Source organism: Marmota flaviventris, chromosome 1, assembly GCF_047511675.1.
Source record: "Marmota flaviventris isolate mMarFla1 chromosome 1, mMarFla1.hap1, whole genome shotgun sequence".
NCBI lineage: Eukaryota > Metazoa > Chordata > Mammalia > Rodentia > Sciuridae > Marmota > Marmota flaviventris.
The window spans coordinates 174,249,166-174,274,091 of record NC_092498.1 but is presented as its reverse complement, the minus strand read 5'-3'; the positions used below and the strand labels follow the sequence as shown (position 1 = coordinate 174,274,091).

The following is a 24,926-nucleotide window of genomic DNA, read 5'->3' as shown; positions in this document are numbered from 1 at the left end:
TGAAAAGGGCTGGGGATGTGGCTCAGTGGTAAAGTGCCCCTAGGTTCAATCTCTGGTACTAAAAAAAAAAAAAAAGGAGGAAAAAAAGAAAGTATCTTATCCTTTGAGAGCTTTTGAACTTGATGGCAGGTTGTCATGGAGCCCTAGATGACTCAGGTTAGCTTTAGATCTCATTCATTGCATTCATTGCTACTAAAGACCTGGGATGATTGCTACCACTGCCCTCTCAAGTTTTAGGAAAGTGGTCACTGATGATCCTATAATCACCCAAAAGGCACTTTGAGTAAACTCGAGTTGAGAAAGGTAATGGTTCTCTGGGACCTATTTCTTCTTCGCAGAGGTATTAATCACTTTTCATTGTTACCCCGTTGGCTGCTATAGGGTGATTTGAAAACCACACCCAACTTGACCAGTGGTGTAAGTGTATAAATGTGGGAGTTTTGTGTGCAAAACTTGATGTGTCCGCATTCTGGAATCTGATGTTCTGTCACACACGAAACACACGACACCTGACCAAGTCCAGCAAAGGCACGTTGTCTACCTCAGGACACGACTGGGGAAGAAAATAAAATTTTAAAAAGAGAAAGAAACTAACCTACCACCCAGACCCTACCACTTTACCCTGCCAAAGTCCTTGTTTCCTTAGAGAATTAGGTCAAGATCATGTCAAATTTGCAGCATTCTGTACATCACATATTCTCCCTCTCTCAATTTTGTCTGTCTGATGATGCAAATTGTGTACCAGTGGTAATGAATTCATTGTTATGCATCCAAGGAGAAACACTTAAGAATTGGGCACTAAAAGGATGTTTATCAACTCTTGACTTGGTAATGAGTGATAAAAATAGATGAACAAGAAGATTGATCATGAAAGGGCTATATTAGCAGATAATTGTTCCAGCATTGACCGTCCCAGGACATAATGATTGCAACCAATGATTGCATTTGGTCAAGTGAACCAGGTACTGAATAATTCTAGGCAAGGACAGAGATGGGATGGGATCAGAAAACATTTGGTCACCGTGGCTGCTCCCTCGTAGATCTTGGTCTAGCGATTACTTAGTCTTTTGGTAAGATCTGCTCTCTTCTTTCAGATAAATAAATCCAAAAAACAAACTTTAAGATCTGTAAGTAAAAATGCATTCATTTCCAAAGTAGATCAGCTGGTCTGTAATTTCCTTTTGTGCCTCAATTCTTCTCGGTTGTGTTAATTATCTTTTGCACTGTGACTTTTAGGTCTGGGGATTCTTTGAAGAAACCAATCCTTTTTTTCCAACTCTCTTTTCAGAGAAGTACCTCATTCCACACTACCCGCTCTCTTCTGCTTCTCTCCTTCCTTGTCCGTGATTGGCTCAGCCACTTTTTGACGTGACCTCTGCAAAAGTGGCTGAGACCCCAATTTCAAAGCATGCTGGGATTGTTAATTCAGACAACCCAACATCCTCTGGCTGCATGTATCAGGTTTTCTTTCATGAACATAGTCCACCCTGGGCTGGGACATTGCAGCTTCAAAGATATTACTACCAGACAGCTTTCTTTCACAAGGTTCTGATCCTACCCTCAGAAAAGAAATCTTCCATTTTTTTTGCATTTGAGCTCCCTCTGTGAGCATGAACAGCTTAGTGCCCTGCGAATTCTGGAAAGAAGTTGTAGTAATATTGCTGGCGACTATGTTTATGAAGAAATACCTCAAAGAGCCTTAGATACTAAAGTCTTAAATCCTTAGTATCTTGGAGCCATAAATCAATGAGATTCTGTTTCCCCTTGACTCATGATGTTTTTTGGTCATTGTATTCTTGCCAACAACTCTAAAGAGACGTGTAAGATCATGGTCACAATCTCTCTCGTGACTCACGGCATGCTGAATGGTTAATCCAGTAGATTACCAATTTTTGAAACTCCTTTTTTTCTTTTATCCTGTGTTGATCCCAAAATACTCTGTGGCTATTTTCCTTTGAGCTAATGTAACGTTTTCCTCTAACCTGTGACCTTTGACCTCTTTACCTCTGACCTAAGCCTCTTGCATGCCCAAATCCTCTTTTATAGGGAAAAAGAGAGAAATGTATGAGCATCCTGTCTTCTGCTTGGCCTCCCAAGTGATGGATTTAACCATTCGTGAGTACCTACCACCTCCTCACCACGCTTTCCTTCACTCTTTTCTGTTTTCATTATTTCAAGAAAAATCCAGGTCCAAACCAACTCACTCTCCTTGCTTCAAGTTTTTTAGCATTGGCTTGTCTGTTGGTTCTGTCTGTGAAACCCAGTGTGAGAAGTCCAGTCACTTTTTTATCAACCTAAAACAGGTTAGACAATTAAGCCATTTGTTTGTGATAAACTCAAACTCGTCTGTAAGTTTTTCAGTTCTTCTCTGTCTGTGACCTGAATGCATTTTTACTTTGCTTGTGTGTGACCCTAATCTGTAAAGTGCTTGTCACTGGTACACAATCCAAAGGTAGCAGCTAGGCTGGGGGAGCAACGCATTAGGTGTCAGATGAAGGACATTTGGGGCAAAGGAATGCCTCCTTCTCCATGTTGGAGAGGTCAAACTACTATGGGTACGAGATCATGTGAGGTGGTCCACTCTCTGTAAAAAATGAGATCTCATTTGCCTCCCCTCTGTTCTCTCTCAAGCTGGGAAGCTTTCCCTTGTTCTCTCTGGAGGGTTTGACTTGTCCTTTGTCCTCGAAGCTCTGGCTAGAACATATGACTTAATTGTCATTTGGAGAGTTCATGTATGTTTCATAGCTTGATTTCACATTAAACTTAATTTGACTAATTTTCTATTTGTGCAGCATTTTCCACCTCTGTGAAGGAGCCTTTTTTTGCTGGCCCCCACACTTCGGGGCGGTGGGAACCCAAGGGCAACCTTTGCTTTCCAATACCATGTATCACACATAAGTTGGGGGGCATTGTGGTCCACTTGCTCATTAATCTTGCATATGTGTTCTTGTTTCTCTCTCTCTTCTCTCCTTGTTGTGCTCTCTCTTTCAAATAGAGAATCAAAAGGACGCAGGTGAACCAATTGTATATGCATTATCGATTATCAGGACTGTTGAGTTATATTCAGTTTTTGTTTCTGTTTTTGTTTTTTTAATAGCTCCTTAAGGTATGTACTCCCAGAGAGCCATGCGGAGTTGCAATTATACTTAAGGAGTTAATTTGTGCTGTCTAAATACATCTCATGCCCATTTGATGTTGACCTTTATAGAGCAGAATTTCCATAAAGGCATAAGCTTTGGAGGAAAGAATTCTGGTTTTGCTGCAGAGATTCATTTCATCTTTGGTTTCAGGATACAGTGATTTGGCCTCATGCGCGTTAAAAAAAAAAAAAAAAAAGTTACTGAACCAAACGAATCTTCCTTTTTGCTTTTCATTCTCTCTCTCTCTCTCTCTCTCTCTCTCTCTCTCTCTCTCTCTCTTTTGTTTTTAGTTTTTGTTTTTGTTTTTGTTTTCTGTTTTCTGCCCTATGGAGAAGTTTGTGTTCTTCGATGAGTGTTTATTGGCCAAGATAGACGGAAGTTGTGTCCGTGTTGTATCTTGTATGTATTCTGTGATGACGTAGGAGAACAGGCAAATGGAGCAGGGGTCATTGCTGGAAGTTTCCCAGAGGGGTGGCTCCTAGGAAGTCCTCTGGCTTCGAAAGTTTTCTTCTTGTTTGGTCCCCAAACTTCTGAGCCTATTTTGAGTGGAGCTCTGGCTAAAAATGTTCATAAATGTATAATATTAGTCATTATTTTTAAGACCTAAGAGTCTCAAAAAATAATAATTGTCATATCTAGAGTTAACAGTTGAGCTTATTTCAGGACAATTCAGAGAGCAATTTTGAGCCAAGCCTTAGTTTAGCAGTAAATATTAGAAGACTCACAAAACTATGTTCAAGACACATGAGCCTGCCCCCCCTCCCCTCTCTCAGGAAAGGCATTCATTCATTCATTCATTCACTGGACAAATGTTTAGTGAGAGCCCAACTTGACCCTGTTGTTCAAAGCCAGGTACTATGTAAACAAGAGGGAGACAGCTGTTAGCCTCATGGAACATATGTGCATGTGTGTAATTGACAAATTCAGTACACTGAAATACCTGTTGGTTGAGTGTGTGTGCAAGAGTTGGGGTGCTGTCAGAAAACCACAGAAGTCTTCATAAGGTGATAAGGCTTGAATTTCATTTTGGCAGAGATGAATCAGAATCAGTTCAGGGGAGCTGGAATTGAAGATTGGGAAGGCATTCTTGATAGAGAAAAATCTGCAAATAAGTAAAACCATATTGCTAATCAAAAAAAAAAAAAACTAAGGCTTACTTAATGCTTATCATACTCCTCACATGATTCTACATGCTTTGTCTGTGTTAACACATTTAATCCTCAGAACCCCTTGTGGGAGACAGGATGTTGTTGCTCCCGTTTTACAGATGAGCAGACTGAGGCACAGAGAACTTGAACATGCACTTCTGGAAACATAAGTGGTAGAACCAGAATCTGAGCCCAGCAGAAGCACACTCTTGACTACTCTGTAATTGAACATTCTGCAAATCAAAGTAGATGGTGGCAGTGGCAGATGTTGATGGCAAAGGTAGGCATGGGGGCAATATCTCAAAGGCCTTCATATGCCATAATGAGACAGAGCTCTGACTGTATCTCATGGTCCAAAGGTTTTCAACCTGAAATCTAAGCCCACTTTTGCATGCATAGGATTTTTTCAGAGGAATGATTTCCCAGGTCTCACCCCTCCCCCAAAGTGGCAGAGAGCCACCAGAGGTTCCCTAAGCAAGAGACAGCTTGGTGGTTTGCACTCCAGAAAAATCACACTAGTAGCAATGGGGAGAAACAACTGAAGTGCAGGAATAGAGGAAAACTGAATCTACAACATAAGGTCAAAACAGAGATGGGTTTAAGGCTTGGGACATTGAAGCTCTTCTAAACATCCCAGGTCTCTATCACAATTACAGTCATAGTTTCTTTGCTGACCTTTACATTTTTTGTTATTTTCTTCCTCCTCTCTTTTCAATGTCCTCCGGGAGTAGAGCACCAAAATCTGGGTGGGTATGGAGGTAGCAGGACACTGCCAGAGTTCCAAATTGGGTTAGCTGGAATGCGGGGACTAGAATGTGGTGGCCCCTGAGTCCTTTAGTCAGGCGGAGCTTGAGAAGCAACAGAATCTGCAGGTGACTCTTTGGTGGACTTGGGTGTTCTAGCTGGTGGCATTATTAGAAATTAAGAGTTTAATCACAGTATCTCAAAGAGGGGAAAGCTGCAAAGGATTGCTAGTATGTGAAAGAAAACCTGTGACTCCTGCAAATGAATTCTATTATTTTAAATACATATCCACTGAAACTGTCACATGTTCCCCACCAAGCAGGCTCTAAGAAAGTCGACACTACTACTATTGCTGTTTTGCCTCAATTCTTGGCTAAATACTTGCATAATTTTCTGAGCATCATAACGATTCCACTGGAATTTGAAATAAAGCAACTTTTTCCTTCGAACATGCCAAGGATTTCCAAAATTGGACAGAGATGACTTATAGAGATAGATATATGATAGAGATAGAAGTAGGTGGGTGGGTAGATGGATAGATGGGTATATACAAACAGAGATATATAGCTAGATAAGTAGGTGGATGGGTACATGGATGAGTGAATGGTGGGTGGATGGACGGTGGGCGGACGGGTACTTGGATGAATGGACAGAGGGATGGATGGATGGATGAATGGATAGATGGATGGATGGACAGATGGATAAACAGTCATCCCATCTCAGGCCCAGGCACTGTGCTAAGGACTTTACATGGAGGATCTGATTGGATCTTCCTTTACCTTATTCCCATGAAGAAGACTTCATTATTGCTCCACATACACATGAGGGAGCTGAGATTCAGGAAGGTAAGTGAGTTTTTCAAGCAGAATTTGACTCAGATCTGACTAAATGCAAGCACCATAGTTTTTGTCTCTTTCTGTCACTCAGATTTTCTAGCTGAAATGGTAGACACTTCAATAATATTCATTCATTCAGTAAATAAGTCCAAAAGTACATACAACCTGTCACATAGGAAGACTACAAAATAATAAAACCATCCCTTTGGGGCCAAATTTGTTTTCATCCTAAAGCCTTCCTGAGGGCAGTTGAGATTCCTGAAGATTGCCGAAGAACAAGGGACTTTTTTCTTGTCCAGTTGATAGAAACTTTGTAGAGTGAGTCATATCCATCCAGAGAACTTCCAAGCAGATTCTGTGGTGTGGAGGTTCTGTTTCTTTTCCTATATCAAAGCAAATGTCCCACAAGTCTAAGGCCTGTTCATACAGAGAAAGGACCAAGTCCACAATTCCCACTAGCCCACAATCCAAAGCCATCACTCTGCTTTCTTCCCAAGGGACCAGCGAGGGATAAGCCCAAGCCTGCAAGATCCGGGCAGTTCTTGGAGGAGGACAGCCCATGCTTCAGGTCTTATACAGGAGGAGTTAAATGTTTCTCTTTTCACCCTTTTTGTTTCAGTGATGCATGCATAAGTGTTTCCAAGCTCAAATTATTCTGTTCACTAGCACCTTATTTATACTTTACAAAAAGTGAGGGGGGCAAAGAGAAACATATTTCAAAACCGTCATCAAGAAGGATCCTCAAGGAAGAGAATTTGTTGTCTCTCAACAAATGTGAAGCCAGGATACAAGGAGCAAAAGCAGTCATGATCTCTGCCCTTATGGAACTAATGTAAAAGTAGGCATAAAATAAGCAAATGTGATGATTATGGCAAAAGGGATGCAAGATGCCAAAGGAATGCAGTGCAAGAGGAGTATGCCCAGGCCAGTGTCTTTGATGTATTGCATATTGGGGGCTAGTGCCAAAGGAGGACATTATGAAGGTCAAGGGCTAAGCCCCCAATAACTGGCAAGAGTTTTTTCTGACTATGTTGCTTGTTTGCTTATATTAACTATCCCTCCAGATGCTCTAAGATCCTGTCCAAGAGAGCAAATGGCTAAGTACATGAATGATTACTAGGGATTGAACAGATCCTTTTTTTCAATTTTATTTATTTATTTATTCATTCATTCATTTATTTTGCAGTTGTAGATGGACAGCATCCCTTTATTTTGTTTATTTGTTTGTTTGTTTTTATGCAATGTTAAGGATCAAACCCAGTACCTCACACATGCTAGGCAAGCCCTCTACCACTGAGCTACAGCCCCAGCCCTGAATGGATCCTTAAGAGTGCTATTAAATCAGTATTCTTGCTATAGCGAGTGACCATAAAGAAAAACTCAAATAACTTAAGCAAGCAAAAGGCATATTTTTAGCTAGGAATTTCAAGGAGGAATGGGACTCAAGAATGAAGAAGTTTAGTTTGTTTTCATATCTCCAACTGCTAAAGGCTTCTTTAACATGACTCGATGTAATACAAGTGTTTGAGCAGTAACATGGCCACAGTTATCCTCAGACTTTTATCCAAGTTAATGACCCTAGAAGCAAAAGAGCTTTCTTCTCCTAGCAACTGTGTAAAATTCCAGAGAAGAGTCTCATTGGCCATCCTGGGTCACCTGAGAATATTATGAGCCAATCATAATATCTGATGATGGTGAGGGGGCACTCTGATTGGCTAGGCTAAGCTCACATGACTGCTTCTGTAAGATATGTTATTTGACTTTCCCACTAGAACTTTATGGGGTAGAGAAAAGGCTATTCCATGAGAAACTTTTCTGCATGGACAAGGACAACCGATCCATTACAGCATCCATCCAGAATTAAGCTCACTTGTCTTAGGTGCAACAGCTTAGCCCACTGGACAAAGCCTAACTTTGAATACAAAAACACCAAATTGGAGAAGAAAACTATCACCCATAAGTGTCATTTTCCCCTTGTGGGTATATTTTATTTGAATTTAAATAAAAATATTTGGGGTCTGGGGATGTAGCTTAGCATTAGAGCCACTTGCCAATAAATAAATTAAAAATTCTTTATAAGAAATATTTTTTAATGGCATTAAGATACCTGAAGTTGCTCTCTGACTTGGAAGTTGCAGTTATGTTGATTTTTACCTAGCATTTCAACTTAGTACATCCATTAAGTAACCAGGGGCTTTGGGAAAGAGGTAAATGGTGCTATGTGGTTTCTGTGCATACTGAAAACAGAGCATTTTCTTTTCCATGAAAGCACTTTATTGGGCAGGATTCACTAAGGATCCCTTGCCACCAATATGTGAGGACCTGCTCAGGGCCAGGCTATGCTCTAGGCCCTAGAAAATAGGATTCAGGCCGGGCATGGCTGAGGCAGGTGGATCACAAGTTCAAAGCCAGCCTCAGCAACTTAGCGAGTGAGGTCCTAAGCAACTTAGCGAGTGAGGTCCTAAGCAACTCAATGAGACCCTGTGTCTAAATAAAATACAAAATAGGGCCGGGATGTGGGTCAGTGGTCGAGTGCCCCTGAGTTCAATCCTCAGTACCCTCACCCCCACCAAAGAAAAGAAGAAATACAGGATTCACTGGGTAGAGAGGGAGACAGATATGTATGTATAATCTACTCTTACAAATGACCATGAGCACTTAAATAGAGATACAGACCAAGGATTTGGGTGCTTGTCATGAAGACACTGTCTTATTATGGCACAGGAAGGCATGACTCTTGCTAAGAAGGACTCTCTCGAAGGTTTCGAGAAGGAGTGTGACGAGTTTGGATGTGTGCTTTGCAAAGATCACCATGGTGCTCCATGAAAGAGAATGAACCACAAAGGAAGAAAGGGACTAACTTAGGCTGGCTTGAGAGTTTTAACAATGGAAGAGGTGGAGATAATGAGACCTGACTCACGTGCCCACCCACCTCCACAGGAGTGTGGGCATGTTATCCAGTGTGGTGGGAGAAGAGATCAAGAGATGTTTTGAGGGTAAAATAGACTATCCCATCCCACTTAGGTTCTTACGGAGAGGAGAAAAGATGGCTCAGATGGAAAAAAGTGGAGAAGAGAATCCATGATCCATCCATCTGCTTTCCTAACATACTCTTTATACTGCCCTGGAGATGAAGCCGCCTGAAGCACATTCATGGAGATCCCAGGGGATCATGGACAGCCTCACCAATGAAACGATGTTAACCCGAAGGCTTTGGTCCTTGTAGCTATCATTCTAGGAGGCCAGGTGTTCTTTCCACCATGATGCATCTATCTGCTTGGCTTTCTGTTCCTCCTGGGGCTTTTATCCACCCCACCCCACCCCCAATTACAGCAAATTTTACAGGCTAGTTATTTTCAGTAATAGCATAGTACAAACACTGGCATCTTCAATGATACATCAATGGCTGGAACTTGGTAATAAGTGGGCTACCCTTCTCTCTTGTGATATTTCAGGAACTGGCAGTTTGCTCTCTGGAAGCAGAGATGGTCAGGTTATTTAAGGGCTAATTGGAGTGTCTCTGGCTTCTGGATGCTTCTCTTCCTTGGCTTAGCTGAGCATGCAGAGGAATTCTCTTTTTGTTTTTCTGTAGTCACATTTAATTCTCTCTCTCTCTCTCTCTCTCTCTCTCTCTCTCTCTCTCTCTCTCTCTCTCTCTCTCTCTCTCCTCTCTCTCTCTTTCTCTCTCTCTCTTTGGAAGCCAAGCAGATTTAATTGTGTAAACATGAGCAATGGTAATTGGGTAAATGAAGTTGGAAACCAAGGTATGATGTTTTTGTTTTGCTCTGTAAGAGAAAAAAAAATAGGGAGCTTGTTTTTCTAGGGTGGCAAACCTCACTGTCAGAATTCTGGACAGACATTTGGCAGGGAGGAATCCATTTATGAATTTCTCATCAAGACCCACTGAGCTAAAATACGTATCTGCTACTTCTCGGATTATGGATCAACCCTAGGGATGCTTCATTGTTTCCTTAACCCCTGGATCAAGTAGTTTGATACACCCACTCAGTTACCTGGGTGAGAATAGGTAGGAAGTTTCCATGAGAATTACACACTCAGGTAACAAGCATTTATTGCAAGAGCCACAAGTATATGTGACAGAGATGTACCTAATTCAAGGCAGTGCTGTCAGCAAAATATAAGATATGGACTACTTTCTCTTTTAACAATAAAAGGAACGGTCATTGCCTGCCTTTAAATAGATATCATTTAAAGTTGACTTTTTTTCCTAAATTCTATGGACACCCATTTTTTCCCCTAAACAATTTAAATAAGAAGAAATGGGTAAAGATACTTTTTGGTCCTATATGCCAAACATTGAGGTGGTCCAGCAAGAAAAGGATCCCATGGAGTCTTGCTTTTAATAGATGATATTGCCAGAATATTATAGTTATCCATATCCCCCACTCTTTTTTCCTTTCCTATTAATGTCACTAGAATTCCACTTCCTATACGCCTGCCGTAAAATTCATTTTCCCAATTGAAAATTCACGCAAACCAAGAAGCAAACTTGGCAACAGAGTATGTCCCCCTCGCTGTACAGATTGCTTTGTAAACCAGAGCTAGCAGAAAGGAGCGGGTCCAAGGTTAATGAGACACTCATTATGGAGAGAGAACAGTGGACGCCATCGGTACACTGTGCCTATATGGAAGGAGAGGCTATTGTTACAGGATGTTTGCAGTGCCGATATTGTAAACCACATGACAGATGGGTCAAGTGCTGATTACGGTATTCTAACATTTGGAATAGCAAGTAACATATTTGATAAGCTGGCAAGTTTTTATATATGATTCAACCCACAATATAAAAGCCACGAGAATTCCAAATTGAAAATAATTAAATGAGCTGGAAACAATCAGATACCACACATTTTCCCCCAAAATGACAGATTTTGACATGTTGAAATTCCACAAAGGGAGCAAGAATATTTCCCAGCTAACTTGAACTAATAACGGCCCTTCGTCTGCTTTGGCAAAGCAATTAATTCCAGCCTTCTCACAATGTGGAGGTAACAAATAAACATTTGGAGGCACCTTAGACTTTAGATCTCTCCCATGCCTGCAAGGGACACCGAAAAGACATGAATACTTGGAATTTATAGGTGAGGAAACTAAACTAAGTAGCAGGTGCAAGGTTACCTGGAAAGCCGGTAGGTAGCCTATGGGGGTTGAGGAACCAAATCTTCCAACTATTCAGACATCATGTCCTGTTACCTGGTCACCTGAATGGAAGAAGCCGCTATTGGTACATAAGCGTTCTTCATGGTACAAAAGCATCTCTTCTTTGGGTCAATGATGTTGCCATCATCATTCATACACATCCATCTAGATGAGGCATCCAGTATTTGCTGTGGGTGTCTCAGTAGGGGTGGTACCAGAGACGCTGGTAAGAGTCTGTCAAATAATGTCACGCCTCTGTCACACGTTCAAGTAATGCCGAGAAAGTATCAGCTCTCCATTTGTGTTTGATCATTTGTTGGGTTGTTCTTTTCAGAGTTTGTCACCCTTTGTCAAAGTCACTTTGTCTCTTTTACTTTTTTTTTCTTTTCTTTTCTTTTTTTTTTTTTACCGCCTCTCTTCACCTACCTGAGCAGGTCCCCCGCCACCTCCTGGGCCTCCTCCTCCTCCACCCACCCAAACGCAGACCAGCATGTTATATCAGAGGCTCAAAGGCATGCCTAGGCCAACATCAAGTACTGTAAACTTCTATTGTTCCTGTACTCGGCAGCTTTCTAGTTTAGTTGGCTTTTCTGTTCACTTTCCCTTCTTGAAATTTTGTTTCAGTTTGGAATACTAAGCTGAGGCTTGGGCTCTCGAGTTTAATGCTGTAGGTTTTGAGATACTCAAAGAGAGCATTTATTTCCAAATGTCCACATTTTTTTTTTTTGTCTAGCTCTGTCTGACATATGCAACATTTTCAAATCTCAATGTCAGCACAAAATAACATTGTTGTTGCATAACATTTTGCATGACAATTTTTTATATGTTATGAGCTTCAATTCTGTTGTATGAAATGTTTCCTAAGTATACTGTATTTTTAGTTCTCTTTTGTCAGTGCTCCAGCTAGTGCAAGATTGGGGGACAGGAATATTGCAGTACATTTCAAGACAGCAGAAGTGATGCAAAAAAAAAAAAAAAAAATCATTTCTAAGCACAAACTTTTCCTTGACCTCCGGGTGGGGGGAGGGGAGCGCTGAAGGATTTTACACAATATTTTCTTTAAAGACAACATCTCAGAGAAATCATGTCTAGTCTTTTTTTTTTTTTTTTTTTTTTTTTTTGCCTCCTTGCCATTTAGCTAGTAAATCAGCTATGCAAATGAACAGGAAAATAGTACTATGTCTCACTCAAATGGCTTGATCTACAGATAATGGAACCATAATTAATTGATGGTCAACGAAAGTCTGGCTAAATGGGTGAATTGGCAGATCAAGTGTTCTAGATTAAAAGATTCTTAACCAGCTCACTTGAATGGTTGCATGTTCAAGTAAAATTGAAAAAGGTTTTATTAAACATACTGTCTGTATATATATTCATCAGGCATACACATATCTGGTACTTGTGCACACACTCTTAGAAAGCCTGTGTGCACATGCACACTTTATGTGTATCTATGGATTTCTATATTGTAGTCAATCTAAAAGTACCGCATATTAAAACAAATCTTCAGGTGGTCCTATCTTAAGCATCTTGGATTTCTCCAAACATAAAAAATTATTCACGCTTTTTAAATTTATTTTTTCATTTCTGCATTGTATGTTAGATACAGCAAGAATCCCCTTAGATTTGGTGAGTATTCCATCCAAAAGGAAAATGCTCTCTGTTTTTAAAGTGAGAGATCTCAAAGATGTGTCCCAGTGGAATTTCCTGCAGATTTGTATTAATGTGCAGGCTTGTCTGGTTTCTAGAAAATGTATGTAAGTGTGTGATGTATGTATGTGGGTGTATGTGTCAAATGGGTAATAAGTATAGGATGAGGAATTTGCAAATTGATGTGTAAATGTGAGTATCAACTAATAAAAAATAGTAGCCTATGCATATTTACTATCAAAATGCAAATACCTCACTCTACACATATTACTCAAACATATATACGCAGTATGTTTGTAGAAATGCCTGAAAGCCTATTAATGAAATTATGATAGTCTCCTTATAAAATTACAAACAGATCAGGGGCCCCAAAAGCACCAGTCAATCTTTCTCTGAGTATTTCTTGCTCTGGACCAGGCAAGAGCTGTCAACACTCAACTTCCACATCTCCTCACTGGCTGTTGGCCTTTCTCCATCTGACACATGTCTGATGTTCCCCCAGAACTCCCCTCTTCATGCTCCAACCAGATCCAGCCACATTTCCACCTGGGCGTGGTGGAGACAATGGAGATTCCAGTGCCCTGAAAGCCCTTGTCATGCCAGCCACCAGGCCTGGTTGGACAATCTTACCCAATCCTCTTCTCCAGTCTTGGCCCCCAGGGACTCCAACGTTCTTTTTGCATTCTTTTCACCAAATTTATTTTTCATTAGGAAATCCTAACTTACTAATGATATGATAAGAAATACACAAAAGGAAGTTATGAGGACTTTTACTATAAATTAGCCATCTAGAATTTTGTTTAATCTCCAACCCCTTCCCCCCCAAAAAGAACCTTTTTATGAAGTTTTTTGTTTGTTTGTTTTGTTTTGTTTTGTTGCAGTACTGGGATTGAACCCAGGGCTTTGCACAAGCTAGGCAAGTTCTCTGCCACTGAGCCACATCCCCAGCCCTCAGCAGTCCTTTTGTGAACCTATATACCTCCTGTGCAATTCTGCTGAACAACTTCTTTCCATTGGACCCCATGTGTTCTAAATGACTTTGAGGCTTCAAGGTCTGAAAGGGACTCAGCCGGAAATGCAAATTTCCCTGCAAGTTCAGTCTCACTTGATGTTTCAAATATGATTCTTTTCTCCAATAAAAATATGGATAATTTTTTGGCAGTATCATGGCCTTGCCAAACATTGCCAAGCACAGCTCTCTGAAGGCTGCAATGGAAAGCCAGGGATGGTTCAGTTTCTTCCTGGGCTAGGTGTGGTGCACAGAAAAGAAACTAAAACAAAACAAAACAAAAAAGAAACCAAAAAACAAAGACATTGTTGCAATCTAATGGATAAATCTTCAATTAGAGCAACCAATGGCACAAACTACTACCACTTTGTGTAATAATCTATCTCCAAAATCCTTTTTGAGAATTCTCTTCTGCCTTCTCCATAATAGCCTGGAAATGTCTATTTTTTTTGTTTGTTTGTTTGGTTTTTTTTGTTTTGGGTTTTGTTTTTTTCTTTTCAATCTCCTCCCTAGACACCTTGAAGCACACAGAACTTTAAATCTGCTTTTTCAAAATGAATATCCCAATACCAACATACATACCTAGAATGAAAAAAAAATATGCTGTAGTATTAAATGCTGAATGACCATTCTAGAAAATAGACATAGCAGCGATCAAGATTAAGCTTCTATTACATCTTCCCACCTCAGGTAGCCTGAACACAGACTAGAGAATGACATAGGATAGTGCTTTTATGCTGTCTTTAAAGAACATGTGTACAAAATGTCACTAAATTTGAAATGGGCTGTCATAGTCTTAATGTAGCTTCCTATGCAAATTTGAAGCTGGAGCACTGCTTTTTCCTAATACCTATTATAACGATGGTGATAATAATAAAAAACGGTTCTATGGTTTGCTCACTACTAATTACATGGCACTTAACATTTGCATGAAACTTTTTTTTTAAAAAGTTGGTAACTATTCAAAATTTCTTATCCACTAGTTCTAATGGCCATGCAACTAGCCTGCCACGTTCGCTGAATTTTAACACTAATTCTTGTACTACAGAAAATGTAGGCCGGTTAATCACTCCTGCCAAAAAGCTCGAAGATACAATACGTCTCGCTGAACTAGTCATTGAAGTCCTTCAACAAAATGAGGAACACCACGCAGAGGTGAGCAGGCTCGGTGGGAAATGTCTCTGAGCTTCCCTTAGCTGTGGTCACAGAGCTGACTCAACCAACCAGGTCCTGAATCAGATGCCTTAACTGCCATTTTCTTTTAACTGGGCTTGCAAAAAGAATCAAAGTGGAAGTTTTGGAAGGAGAAGACTTTGGAAAGTTGCTTAAAGCAAGCACGCAGTGGTTGTGGGTTATACATTTCAACCTTAAGTTTTCATATGTTTCTAGCAAGAAACTAATGAGGTGAGTTCATCTTAAAGTGAATTATTCAAGCCACATTTGGTTACCATTATACAGAACACACAAATTCTAGTTTTCTTTCTTTTTATTTTTTATTTATTTATTTATTTTTGGTCTTTTGTGGTTGTTTTTTGTGGCCGCCACTGTTGTTTCAAAGGGTTCTTTGGTGTGTGAATCGAGAGCCATGTTTTTGAATCTATCTCTGTAACTTATTCTTCTTGTACTAGGATCTCTTTTTTATTTATTTATTTTAGATCACCTGGGTTGTTAAACGCAGTGACAGAAGCAAATTATTCTGTGTCGTTCAACTTGTCAGTTTCCTAATACACACCTAGATAAATACAGTTCACTCTTTTATTTTTCAAACCACTATAAATATTATGATTTTGATAATAATGATAAACAGAGATTTCAAGACCCACTAAATCCCAAACCTATATGGACTTAAACAACCCAACCCTCCAAGAAGTGATTTCTACATTTTATGAAGATGAATAGTAATAGCAGTACTCATTTAAAATTTGAGCTTGAAAATCATGTCTCTCTTAAAATAGCCTCTTTTAAAATTACACCAATTCTCCTTCTGCATTCAGATTTACAGAAAAGGGGGAGGGGTAAAAGTGTTCCATAAAAGTTATTTCCCACACACCTAAAGGGATCATTCCCATGACTAACGGAAAACTGACAGACCAGTTAAGAGATACATAATACACCATAAATCCAACCAGCCCAACTAATGCCTGATTGCATATTTAAATTTCCTCCCTGTTTCTCTACTGTTCTATTCAATCTTGGCTGATCGTGGCAGGGGAAAGAGGTATGTGACTAAATCGAATGAACCGGCCACCTGCTGTCATACTCTGTGCATGCCCTTCTAGTACCATGTCTTCTAATGGGACTTTCCCCCCTGGTGCTCCTGCTTTCTAACACTGACCCAAGGAATGTAACAGCAACTTCCAGTGGACTGCTTGTGACATGGGTGGCCCTCCACGGCAGGGTAAATGTGGGGTGATTCTCTTGTGCGTGCATGAAGCGATTGGTATACCTACAATGACTGCAGTTACATCCCACACACGCCTCCCACCTGCCTTGATTCTGTCCTTAGCCTGTGGTAGTTCCCTATGTCCGTCTGTACTTCCCTTTATTACAGCAAATGAGTCCCAAGCTTAGTAACTAGAAGCTCGTCGGAGTGATACTAATCTCCCTCTAGACTGTCTGTATGTGAGTCATATATACAGTATTTATATATAGAGAGAGTGCCGAAGAATCACCATGGCCCCGAAAGTCCCCTCTGAGGATGGGCTACAGTCCCCTTAGGTGGGAATCATTAACTCATACATCACCTAGCAAGGACCCTCAGCTGTGAGTGACAGGGGACATCAAATCAACAACCTCCAGCCACGCACACCTGGGCTGACTTCCTGACCCATGAGTCGAGTTAGGATTTGTCTTTATCACACACGATGGTCTTTTTAGATCGGGGGCATTCAGGGTTCCAGCAATGGTGGTAAGTGTTTTCTTTCTGGGTATCTTCAAAATCATCTCCAGAAGCATGGGGGGGGGGGGCGGGAGCTCCCACCTGCCTTCTCCAGATTTGAGGGGTCCAGGCTTGATCCATACATTTGTGAGACAAGGACCCAAGGAAGACAGTCTGTCTCAGTCCCCACTGTGCTTTTAAGTGAATAACAGAAGAAAAACAACAGATACACTTGATTAATGATCAAGTTATTATCTGAGGCTACTACAGGCTAAGAAATGATGTTGAGTTTTTCTACATCTCTCAAAAGGGCCACCAAGGGAAAGTTTATATTCTAAGGAAGGCCTTTTTCACATTTCTAAAAAGGGCTTTATCACTAACTGCTAAACATTATCCCACCTAGCCTCTCTAATCATCAACACAAAATATTTTAACTTTGTATATTTAAGCCATTTAGGGCCAGCACCATGGCACCTGTAATCCCAGTGGCTCAGAAGGCTGAGGCAGGAGGATCACGAGTTCAAAGCCAGCCTCAGCAACTTAGTGAGTCCCTCAGCAACTTAGCCAGATCCTCTCTCTAAATAAAATATTTAAAAGGGCTGGGGATGTGGCTCAGGTAGTTAACCACTTCTGGGTTCAATCCCTGGTACCAAAAAACAATAAATAAATATATATATAAATAAAAGTCATTCAGGAATACAAGCTCAAAAACACACAATAAATTTGAATAAATTCAAATAAATTCGATTCTGTTTTTATTAGTACCTTTAGAAGTTAGGGAAGAGAACTTTAACACCCTTTGGATTTCCAGAGATCAAATTTTCTTTTAGATCAATGTATAGGATTATTTCCCAAATTAGTCATTTCTCCCCATCACAGAATCCTATTTATTACTCAGTCAGAGCTGCCTATGGAGCATCTTCTATCTGCTGAGGCAAGTACCCTGGTGCTTTGTGAGGGGCAGAAGGGAGCCTTGCCCTTCAAGGGAGAGAATGCAGGGTAGCAGGAACTCAGGCTATGTGCCTGAGAAGCTGTGCTGTGAACTCCTGCTGTGCCTCCTCCTTGCTTTGTGACCTTGACCTAGTTACTCAACCTCTCTTATCCCATAAATTGGAGATAACGGTGGTCCTTGTTAGAGGCTACTTTAAGCAAAGGACCTGACCTTGTGCCTGACACACAGCAAGTAAAAGCTTGGCTATTGTGGTATTAAATATATGATTGTCTGATCATGCCAAGGACAAAACCTATATGGAAAGTGCCAGATGAATGAGAACAGACAGAAAGTGTTGAAAGGAGAGGGAGTCCTTTCATGGTGGAGTGGTCCTGAAAGCCCCCCCCTTACACACACACACACACACACACACCTATTTATTCTCACTGTCCCCTTATTGATTGCCATCACCTAAGAGGCTTGAGGAAATTCAGATTCCCAGATCTTGCCCCAGCTCCATTAACTGGCCTATCCTAGGGAGCATCAGTCACTTTTCAAAGCTGCTCAAGTGTTTCCAGCACACAGCCCAGGTCGAAAGTGCCAAGGTGCAGCAGAAAGGTGGAATTTTCCCTGGCACACCTCAGATAGGGTTTTTCTTCCAAAAAGAATGAATTTTTTTTCTCGTGCCCAGTACTCACTACCATTTTCTCTGAGTGCTCAGTAAACCCCTTAAAAAAATCATTCCCCTTAAAAAAAATCATTAAGTCCTAAGCATGGATCTTGACCATGAAGCCATGCTGTTGGGCAGTACTACACGAAAGAAATTAACCTGCCCCCATCCAAAAACAAATAAAAATTAACAATCTTTAAGCCATATTTAATTCCAAGATAAAGCAATTAAATGTCCCAAGAGAAAAAAAAAATTGCCTTGGCTAAGAACACATTCTATACTGTGAATACATGCCATTTAGGGTAACAATTGTCACATTTCTCTCATTCTTCCAGTTAAATTCTGTTCGAAAAGCCTAATGCACATATGAATTATGCTTTCACATATTGTTGCTTTCTCTTCCTGATCTCTCTCTATGTATACGTATGTATATGTATATATGTATTGTGGTACACAGAGGGGTACATATATACATGTTAGTTTGTGTGCAAAACAAAGTGTGTTCAGTGTGGTGAACTGTACCCCTAAAGCACACAGCTTTGTCTTTGAATAGGGAAAAGCACTGGGTAAGTATTTAGAAGCCAATATGTGACTCTGAATATCTTTGGAAGAAGTTTATTGAGACTTCAAATACCCATGAACATTGCAAATTAGCTCCCCACAAACTCTGAAGATTTGCTCATGTACAAAAATAGCATTTACCTGTAGGAACAGGCACGAAATAAATAAATATGTATCATCTATTTTTTGAAGGCGTCCCTCAAACCAGTCACATACACTTTGTTCATTGAATCAATATTACACTTTGGCTTTTTGGTTATTATTGCCCTTGAGAGGATCTTTATCTCTTACTTGAGAGTTAAATTGGATGATAGGGTTTTTAAAAGAATTACCTTACAGAAATAGCTCTTGTTTTTCACTTCTTCTGCAAGTCCCAAATCTAAATTCTCTTGGTTCACTCAAATTTTAAATTCCCCCACCAACCTCCATAATGGTGACCCATACCACAGTACTTACTGTTCTTTTTAAGGTTGCCAATCTAGATGATTATTATTTCAAGGACTGTAGATACTCGCTTGGCATTATATTAAATTACAACAAGGGATTACATTCATTATAGGTGGTAAAAGTGGTGTTTCTGATGGTCTCTGGTCTATAACTTTTAAATAAAAGCTGGTAAAAACTAAATATGAGATTGGGTTAAGAAATTTTTAACTTCAGATATTTATGGTTTGTTTTTCTTTTGGTTTGTGTTTTTTTGTTTTTTTTTTTTTCCTTCTTTTTCTTGACATTGTGTCTGGAAGAGCAACCGGGTCTACCCAGCTTTGCTTGGCTCACCCCGAAGAAGTAGTTGATCAATAAAAGAAAAAATACTCACCTTTATTAATTTTATAAATATCCTGGATCAGATTTGATGAGAGTCGGCCCTCCATATAGGGTTAAGGGTGGGGATGGGAGTCCAGCAAGTTCCAGTATTTAGAGTCTCTGCCTAAGAGGCTGAAGGCTGGGAAAGCTTGGGGGGTGGGCAGGGGATTTCTTCCTCTTCTGGATTTAGTCAGTAATTAGAGAAGCAACCCCAGACTCCAGGTTTCTCACCCCAGATGGTCAAATTACAATAAAACCTCATCAGTTCAGACCCAAATGCTTGGAATCTGTGACAATACTCTTGCAGATGTGGCTTTTTTAATTTCTCCTAAGTGAAATTTTTGGCATGATCTCAAACTTGCCCTTGAAATTCTAACTGCTCTTCTTACTAGTTAGAGACTTTCCATAGTTTTTCTATCCCATAACCTATGAAATTAAATCCCCCACTTTTAAAATTTCAATTTATATGTTAAATTATCCACAATTATTAGAAGAATTTTTTTAAAGTACACATTTGTGATACATGGGTATGATAACCCATGTAGACTTTATGAATACCATTTACTTTGGTGCCCAATTACAAACTATGTTCAAAAGCTGTTAAATGATATCTCTGTTAAAAACGCCAACCCTTTAGGCTAAATTTTGTTGACAGACCAGCATTTCTCTTTGCCATAACTCTGAATCCGTGAGGTTTTACTGTAAATTAAAATGGAAACAGCAGGTGTCTATTTCCAGTCAAGCCAACCTTGCAGAATGGTCCATGACTTGATTTTTTCCATTTAATTTGCAAACCAGCCACATGTTGATAAAGGAGAAGTAAGTAAAGTAAAATCTCACAAAAGAAGAGAGGTGGACCTCTGTTCTGCCTCCTAGTGGCTGATAGATTATCCCCTCCAATGACTACTAGATCACAGAAGAGCTTGGCCATTGAACAAACCCTTCCATTTATGGAATTATTTCCATGATCATCTTTCATGTTTTCAAATCCCTTCCCACCTTTTTTTGGGGGGAGGGGCGTGTGAATGCTCCAGAAAGTGTTTCCAGTGTAAATACTTTACAGCATTGAGTGGGGAGGCGGGGGGCTAGTGGGGCTGGCAATTTGTTTTTTCTGCTCTCTTTGAAATCAGCAAAACAGGGCCTGTTGACACCGCCACACATTCTGCATGCTCTCTGCCAGAAATGATTAGCCAACATGCATGCATGCCTTTGAATTGCATTCACATCTGGCCAAGTCTGATGTGAATGATTGCCCTAAGACCCTGCACAATGTTTTCCAAGGGCCCATGTGCATGAAAATGAGTTACTTCACTGATATTTTTTGGTTTTCAATGTACATACATGTCCAACCCCCAGAGAAGTGAAGTCCTGATTTTACTCAGTGTTTCCTAGCTTAAGCCTGATCTTTCCAGCAGACTGGATGCAAAACCAAATACCTCCATGCTGAAAGAGATTTCAAATCACACTTTCTGTGGACAATTGCAGTAATGGTTTCCTTGGACTTAGCCTGAAATAGAAGTAACATCCCCAACATGTAGGGATACACGAGTCCCTGAGTTTGTACGAGACCCTAGACAAATGAAGCCCCAGACATGTAGATTAATGTGATCAATAATGACCAATTTTCAAGTTAGACCAGCAGAAAACCCATAAACACAGTGAAGAAACTCCCCTCTTCTAATATTTTAGAGCAAGAACTAGCCACCAACGGTGATTGACAGCATGACTCCAAACCTACTGAGTTATTGTAAATTGAACAGAAGTTCCACGTCTGTCATTTCTACAGCTGCAACCTCTGACCTCCAGGTCAGAGAAGAGGCTCTCATGTGGCAGGCCTGGGATCACGAGGAGCACTGCCTTGGACCCCGAGAGCCCCCATTTGTTTCCAAAATGCTGTTCTCTTTACAATAAAAATGACCACACCCTGCTGGATGCATAGTCAATCTTGAACAGCGAGGGCTACAGATCACATCTTGTATCCGAGAGAGAAACTCACCGCCTCTTGTGTCTATTGTTTTTCTGCCACATTTCAAAGGCCTTCGCGTGGTGGTCGGACTTAATGGTGGAGCACGCAGAGACGTTCCTGTCCCTCTTTGCGGTGGACATGGATGCAGCATTAGAAGTGCAACCCCCAGATACATGGGACAGTTTTCCGCTGTTTCAACTACTGAACGATTTTCTCCGAACCGAATGTATGTATCATCTTGGACTGTTTGACTTTCTGGAGTAGTGAGCAGACAAACAGATTGCTAAGACATCTTTACCCCAATGAGAACATGGGTTGGATGGAGAGCTTCATGGTGCTCCCGTGACCTAAACACACATGCACACATCTCGCAGCTCAGGGACCTTCCCTTTCTTCCAGAAAGTGTCCTGTGGCAGAGAGGCCCTCTCTTAACTGCAAAGAAAAAAACCCAAGAGCAGTGTGAGAAGAGGTGTCCATGCCTTGTGATTTGTTTGTCCTCGATCAAATGAATTAGCTTACCCTCTTCACCTTGGGCACTGTTTATCAGAAGATGCTTTCTCGGTCAGAAATGATTTCTGGTGCAATAGCACTGCAAGCAATTACAATGTGCCTTATGGAAATAATAGCTGTAAATTGATTTTCCTTGCCTAGAGAGGGTGATGGAGGAAGAGAGGGAGTAAAGAATGTTCTTTCTTCCTGGTAACTGAATGGGAGCTAGGTAAACATAAAAGATGGTGTGCATTAGCTGGGCACGGTGGTGCATGCCTGTAATCCCAGCAGCTCAGGAGGCTGAGGCAGGAGGATCTCGAGTTCAAAACCAGCCTCAGCAAAAGCGAGGTGCTAAGCAACTCAGTGAGACCCTGTCTCTAAATAAAATTCAAAATACGGCTGGGGATGTGGCTCAATAGTTGAGTGCCCCTGAGTTCAATCCCTGGTAACCCCCCCCAAAAAAAAAAGATTGTATGCATTACTATTATGTTGTTTCTTGAAGGAACATCATTGTTTTTCCTTAAATGACACAAAATGAGTAAAGTATTTTTGAATGTCGTTTCTCTTCCAAAGAGATTGAAGCAAGAACTTCTGTTCATGTTCTTTTTTTTTTTCCTCCTCTTTTATTTGGCAGGGGGGTGGGGGCTGGCAGGGACCAGTTCCTTAAAAGCAGGGTATTTAATATAGAATGCCATCATCTCTGTGTGTACACTGTACTTTGATAAAGCAACTGTGGGTTCTTACCAAGCTTTTGCTTCTCTGTTCTAGATAATTTGTGCAATGGAAAATTCCACAAACACCTGCAAGACCTGTTTGCCCCACTTGTTGTTAGATATGTGGATTTGATGGAGTCCTCAATTGCACAATCCATTCACAGGGGCTTTGAGCGGGAGTCATGGGAACCAGTCAAGTAAGGAAACCTCTTTTGATACCATCGGAGTTTGGGTGCAAATGGCTGGAGAGTCATCCAGAAATGGATTGATGGTGTCACATGACATTTTCATTGTTAGTCTGAATAGAAAGCAAGCACTCTATTTATTTCCTACCATGGTTCTCTTACCTTTCTTGCCCAAATGGGGTGGGGGGAAGAGGTTGAGAAATGTTTTATGAAGTGAAACCTTTGTTTTATTGCACAAAGTTTGATAAGGATGAAGTGATATAAACCTGGTGGTGATATTTGTACTGTGTATCTTCCTCAAATGGTGTTATCCCAAGCAATTAGTGTTTCCCAAAGCGTGTTCCATAGGGTTCTCAGAGGGTTAACAAACTTTTTCTATAAAAGTCCTGATGACTAATCCTGTAATTCCAGTGGCTCGGGAGGCTGAGGGGAAGGATCTCAAGTTCAAAGTTAGCCTCAGCAATTTAGTGAGGCCCTGAGCAACTCAGTGAGACCCTGTCTCTAAATAAAATATTACAAAGGGCTGGAGATGTGGCTCAGTGACTAAGCACCCCTGGGTTCAGTCCCTGGTACCAAAACAAACAAACAAAAAATGGCCAGATAATAAACATTTAGGCTTCTTGATTCACATGATCTGCAACACAACTACTCAACTTTGCTATTGTATCATGAAAATAGTTATAGATGACTGTGGCTATGTTCCGCTAAACTTTATATACCAACAGGGCATAGTTTGCTATTCCTGGGTTGGGCCCTTGAGACACACCTCAAAAAAGAACTCTACAGCCAGATGACTTCAGGAAACACTACCTACCCAACTCGTCCACCCATACCCTTATCCTGAACAGCCACAAAGCGGGCTAGTTTGCCAACTCTGAGATTCTAGTTACACAGAATCTTGCTCACCTCTGATTAACCCAGAGTTTCCTTAATGTACCTGACCACAGTCTGCATTTTAAAATGGATTTTTCTATCCTGCAGGAAAAAATCACAGGACATCCTGTGGGTTGAGTTTGTTTATGTTCACCACTGTCTAGCACATAGTAGGTCCCATTTGATTGTGTTTGGTAGAGTCTGTATCACCTCCATTCCCCAGCCAAGAAGAGGGCTATGCCCCCCAGGATGCCAGAGGCTCAGCCCCAGCCTTCCCTGTCTGTAAATAGAGACCCCTGTGTGGAGAGTTTGTGGTGTGGTTTGCAAAAGTCTAGTGAAGTCTGGTTCGGGCTTTTCCCTATCAAATTTTAGGTTTTGTTTTTGTTTCCTTTTACATCTTTGGGGCATAGCAATCCATATAGAACAAAGTGGGACTAGACTGTGTCCTAATGACCTAAAGGAAGTCCAGATAAATATTCAAGAAGCTTGTCCTCAGTATGGAATCTTTGACCTGTTTTTAAGCGATTTCCTAAATTAAGATTCTCCTTCTAATATTCCACTGTATATGACTGACTGATTAAGCTTTCTCTGAGCCACAAGGAATGATTTCTAGCTTGCTCTACTGACAGCAAGTTAATAGGCAGTAACTCTTTATTTGCAAATGCCAAGAAATTTAAATTTTAGCTTATCATCCTTAGGTTGATAATGGCCTCTTGACATGGCCCTGTTGCCTTTTTAACTCATGAGGATGAAACTGGATCCCTTGATGGTAAGGCATTAATGAGAGGCTTCTAATTTTTTTCTTTTCTTTCTTTCTTTCTTTCTTTTTTTTTTTTTTTTTTGTGCCAGAGTTGAGCCCAGGGGTGCTTAACCACTGAGACACATCCCCAACCCCCTGCTTCTTTTTTTTTTTTTTTTTTAGATAGAGTCTCACTAAGTTGCTCAGAGCCTTGCTAAGTTGCTGCAGCTGGCTTTGAACTTGAGATTCTCCTGCCTCAGCCTCCCAAGCCACTAGGATTACAGGCGTGCACCATTGTGCCCAACACTAATTTTGTTTTAATCACTCACTATAATCAATACAATTCTGCTTTGGAGAATAGCTGTGAAAATAAAATAAAAAATTTAAATGAGTAATATCCCCATTTTGAAAACAAAATGGTCTTGAAATA

The 24,926-nt window shown here is 40.6% G+C and overlaps 1 protein-coding gene across 3 annotated transcripts in view; it reads left to right on the top strand.

Moving 5' to 3' along the window:
• Positions 1 to 24,926, top strand: part of LOC114105005 (calcium-dependent secretion activator 1) — a 471,729-nt gene that overhangs the window by 348,421 nt on the left and 98,382 nt on the right. The window contains exons 17-21 of one of the 3 annotated variants that reach the window (XM_034637078.2): positions 2,996 to 3,013; positions 14,736 to 14,842; positions 20,330 to 20,350; positions 21,567 to 21,723; positions 22,755 to 22,896. In XM_034637078.2, coding sequence (XP_034492969.1) covers positions 2,996 to 3,013; positions 14,736 to 14,842; positions 20,330 to 20,350; positions 21,567 to 21,723; positions 22,755 to 22,896 — 445 coding nt within the window. Of the gene's footprint in view, positions 1 to 2,046; positions 2,116 to 2,995; positions 3,014 to 14,735; positions 14,843 to 20,329; positions 20,351 to 21,566; positions 21,724 to 22,754; positions 22,897 to 24,926 lie in introns of all 3 variants that reach the window. The other 2 variants (XM_034637084.2, XM_034637086.2) reach the window with 2 other exon arrangements.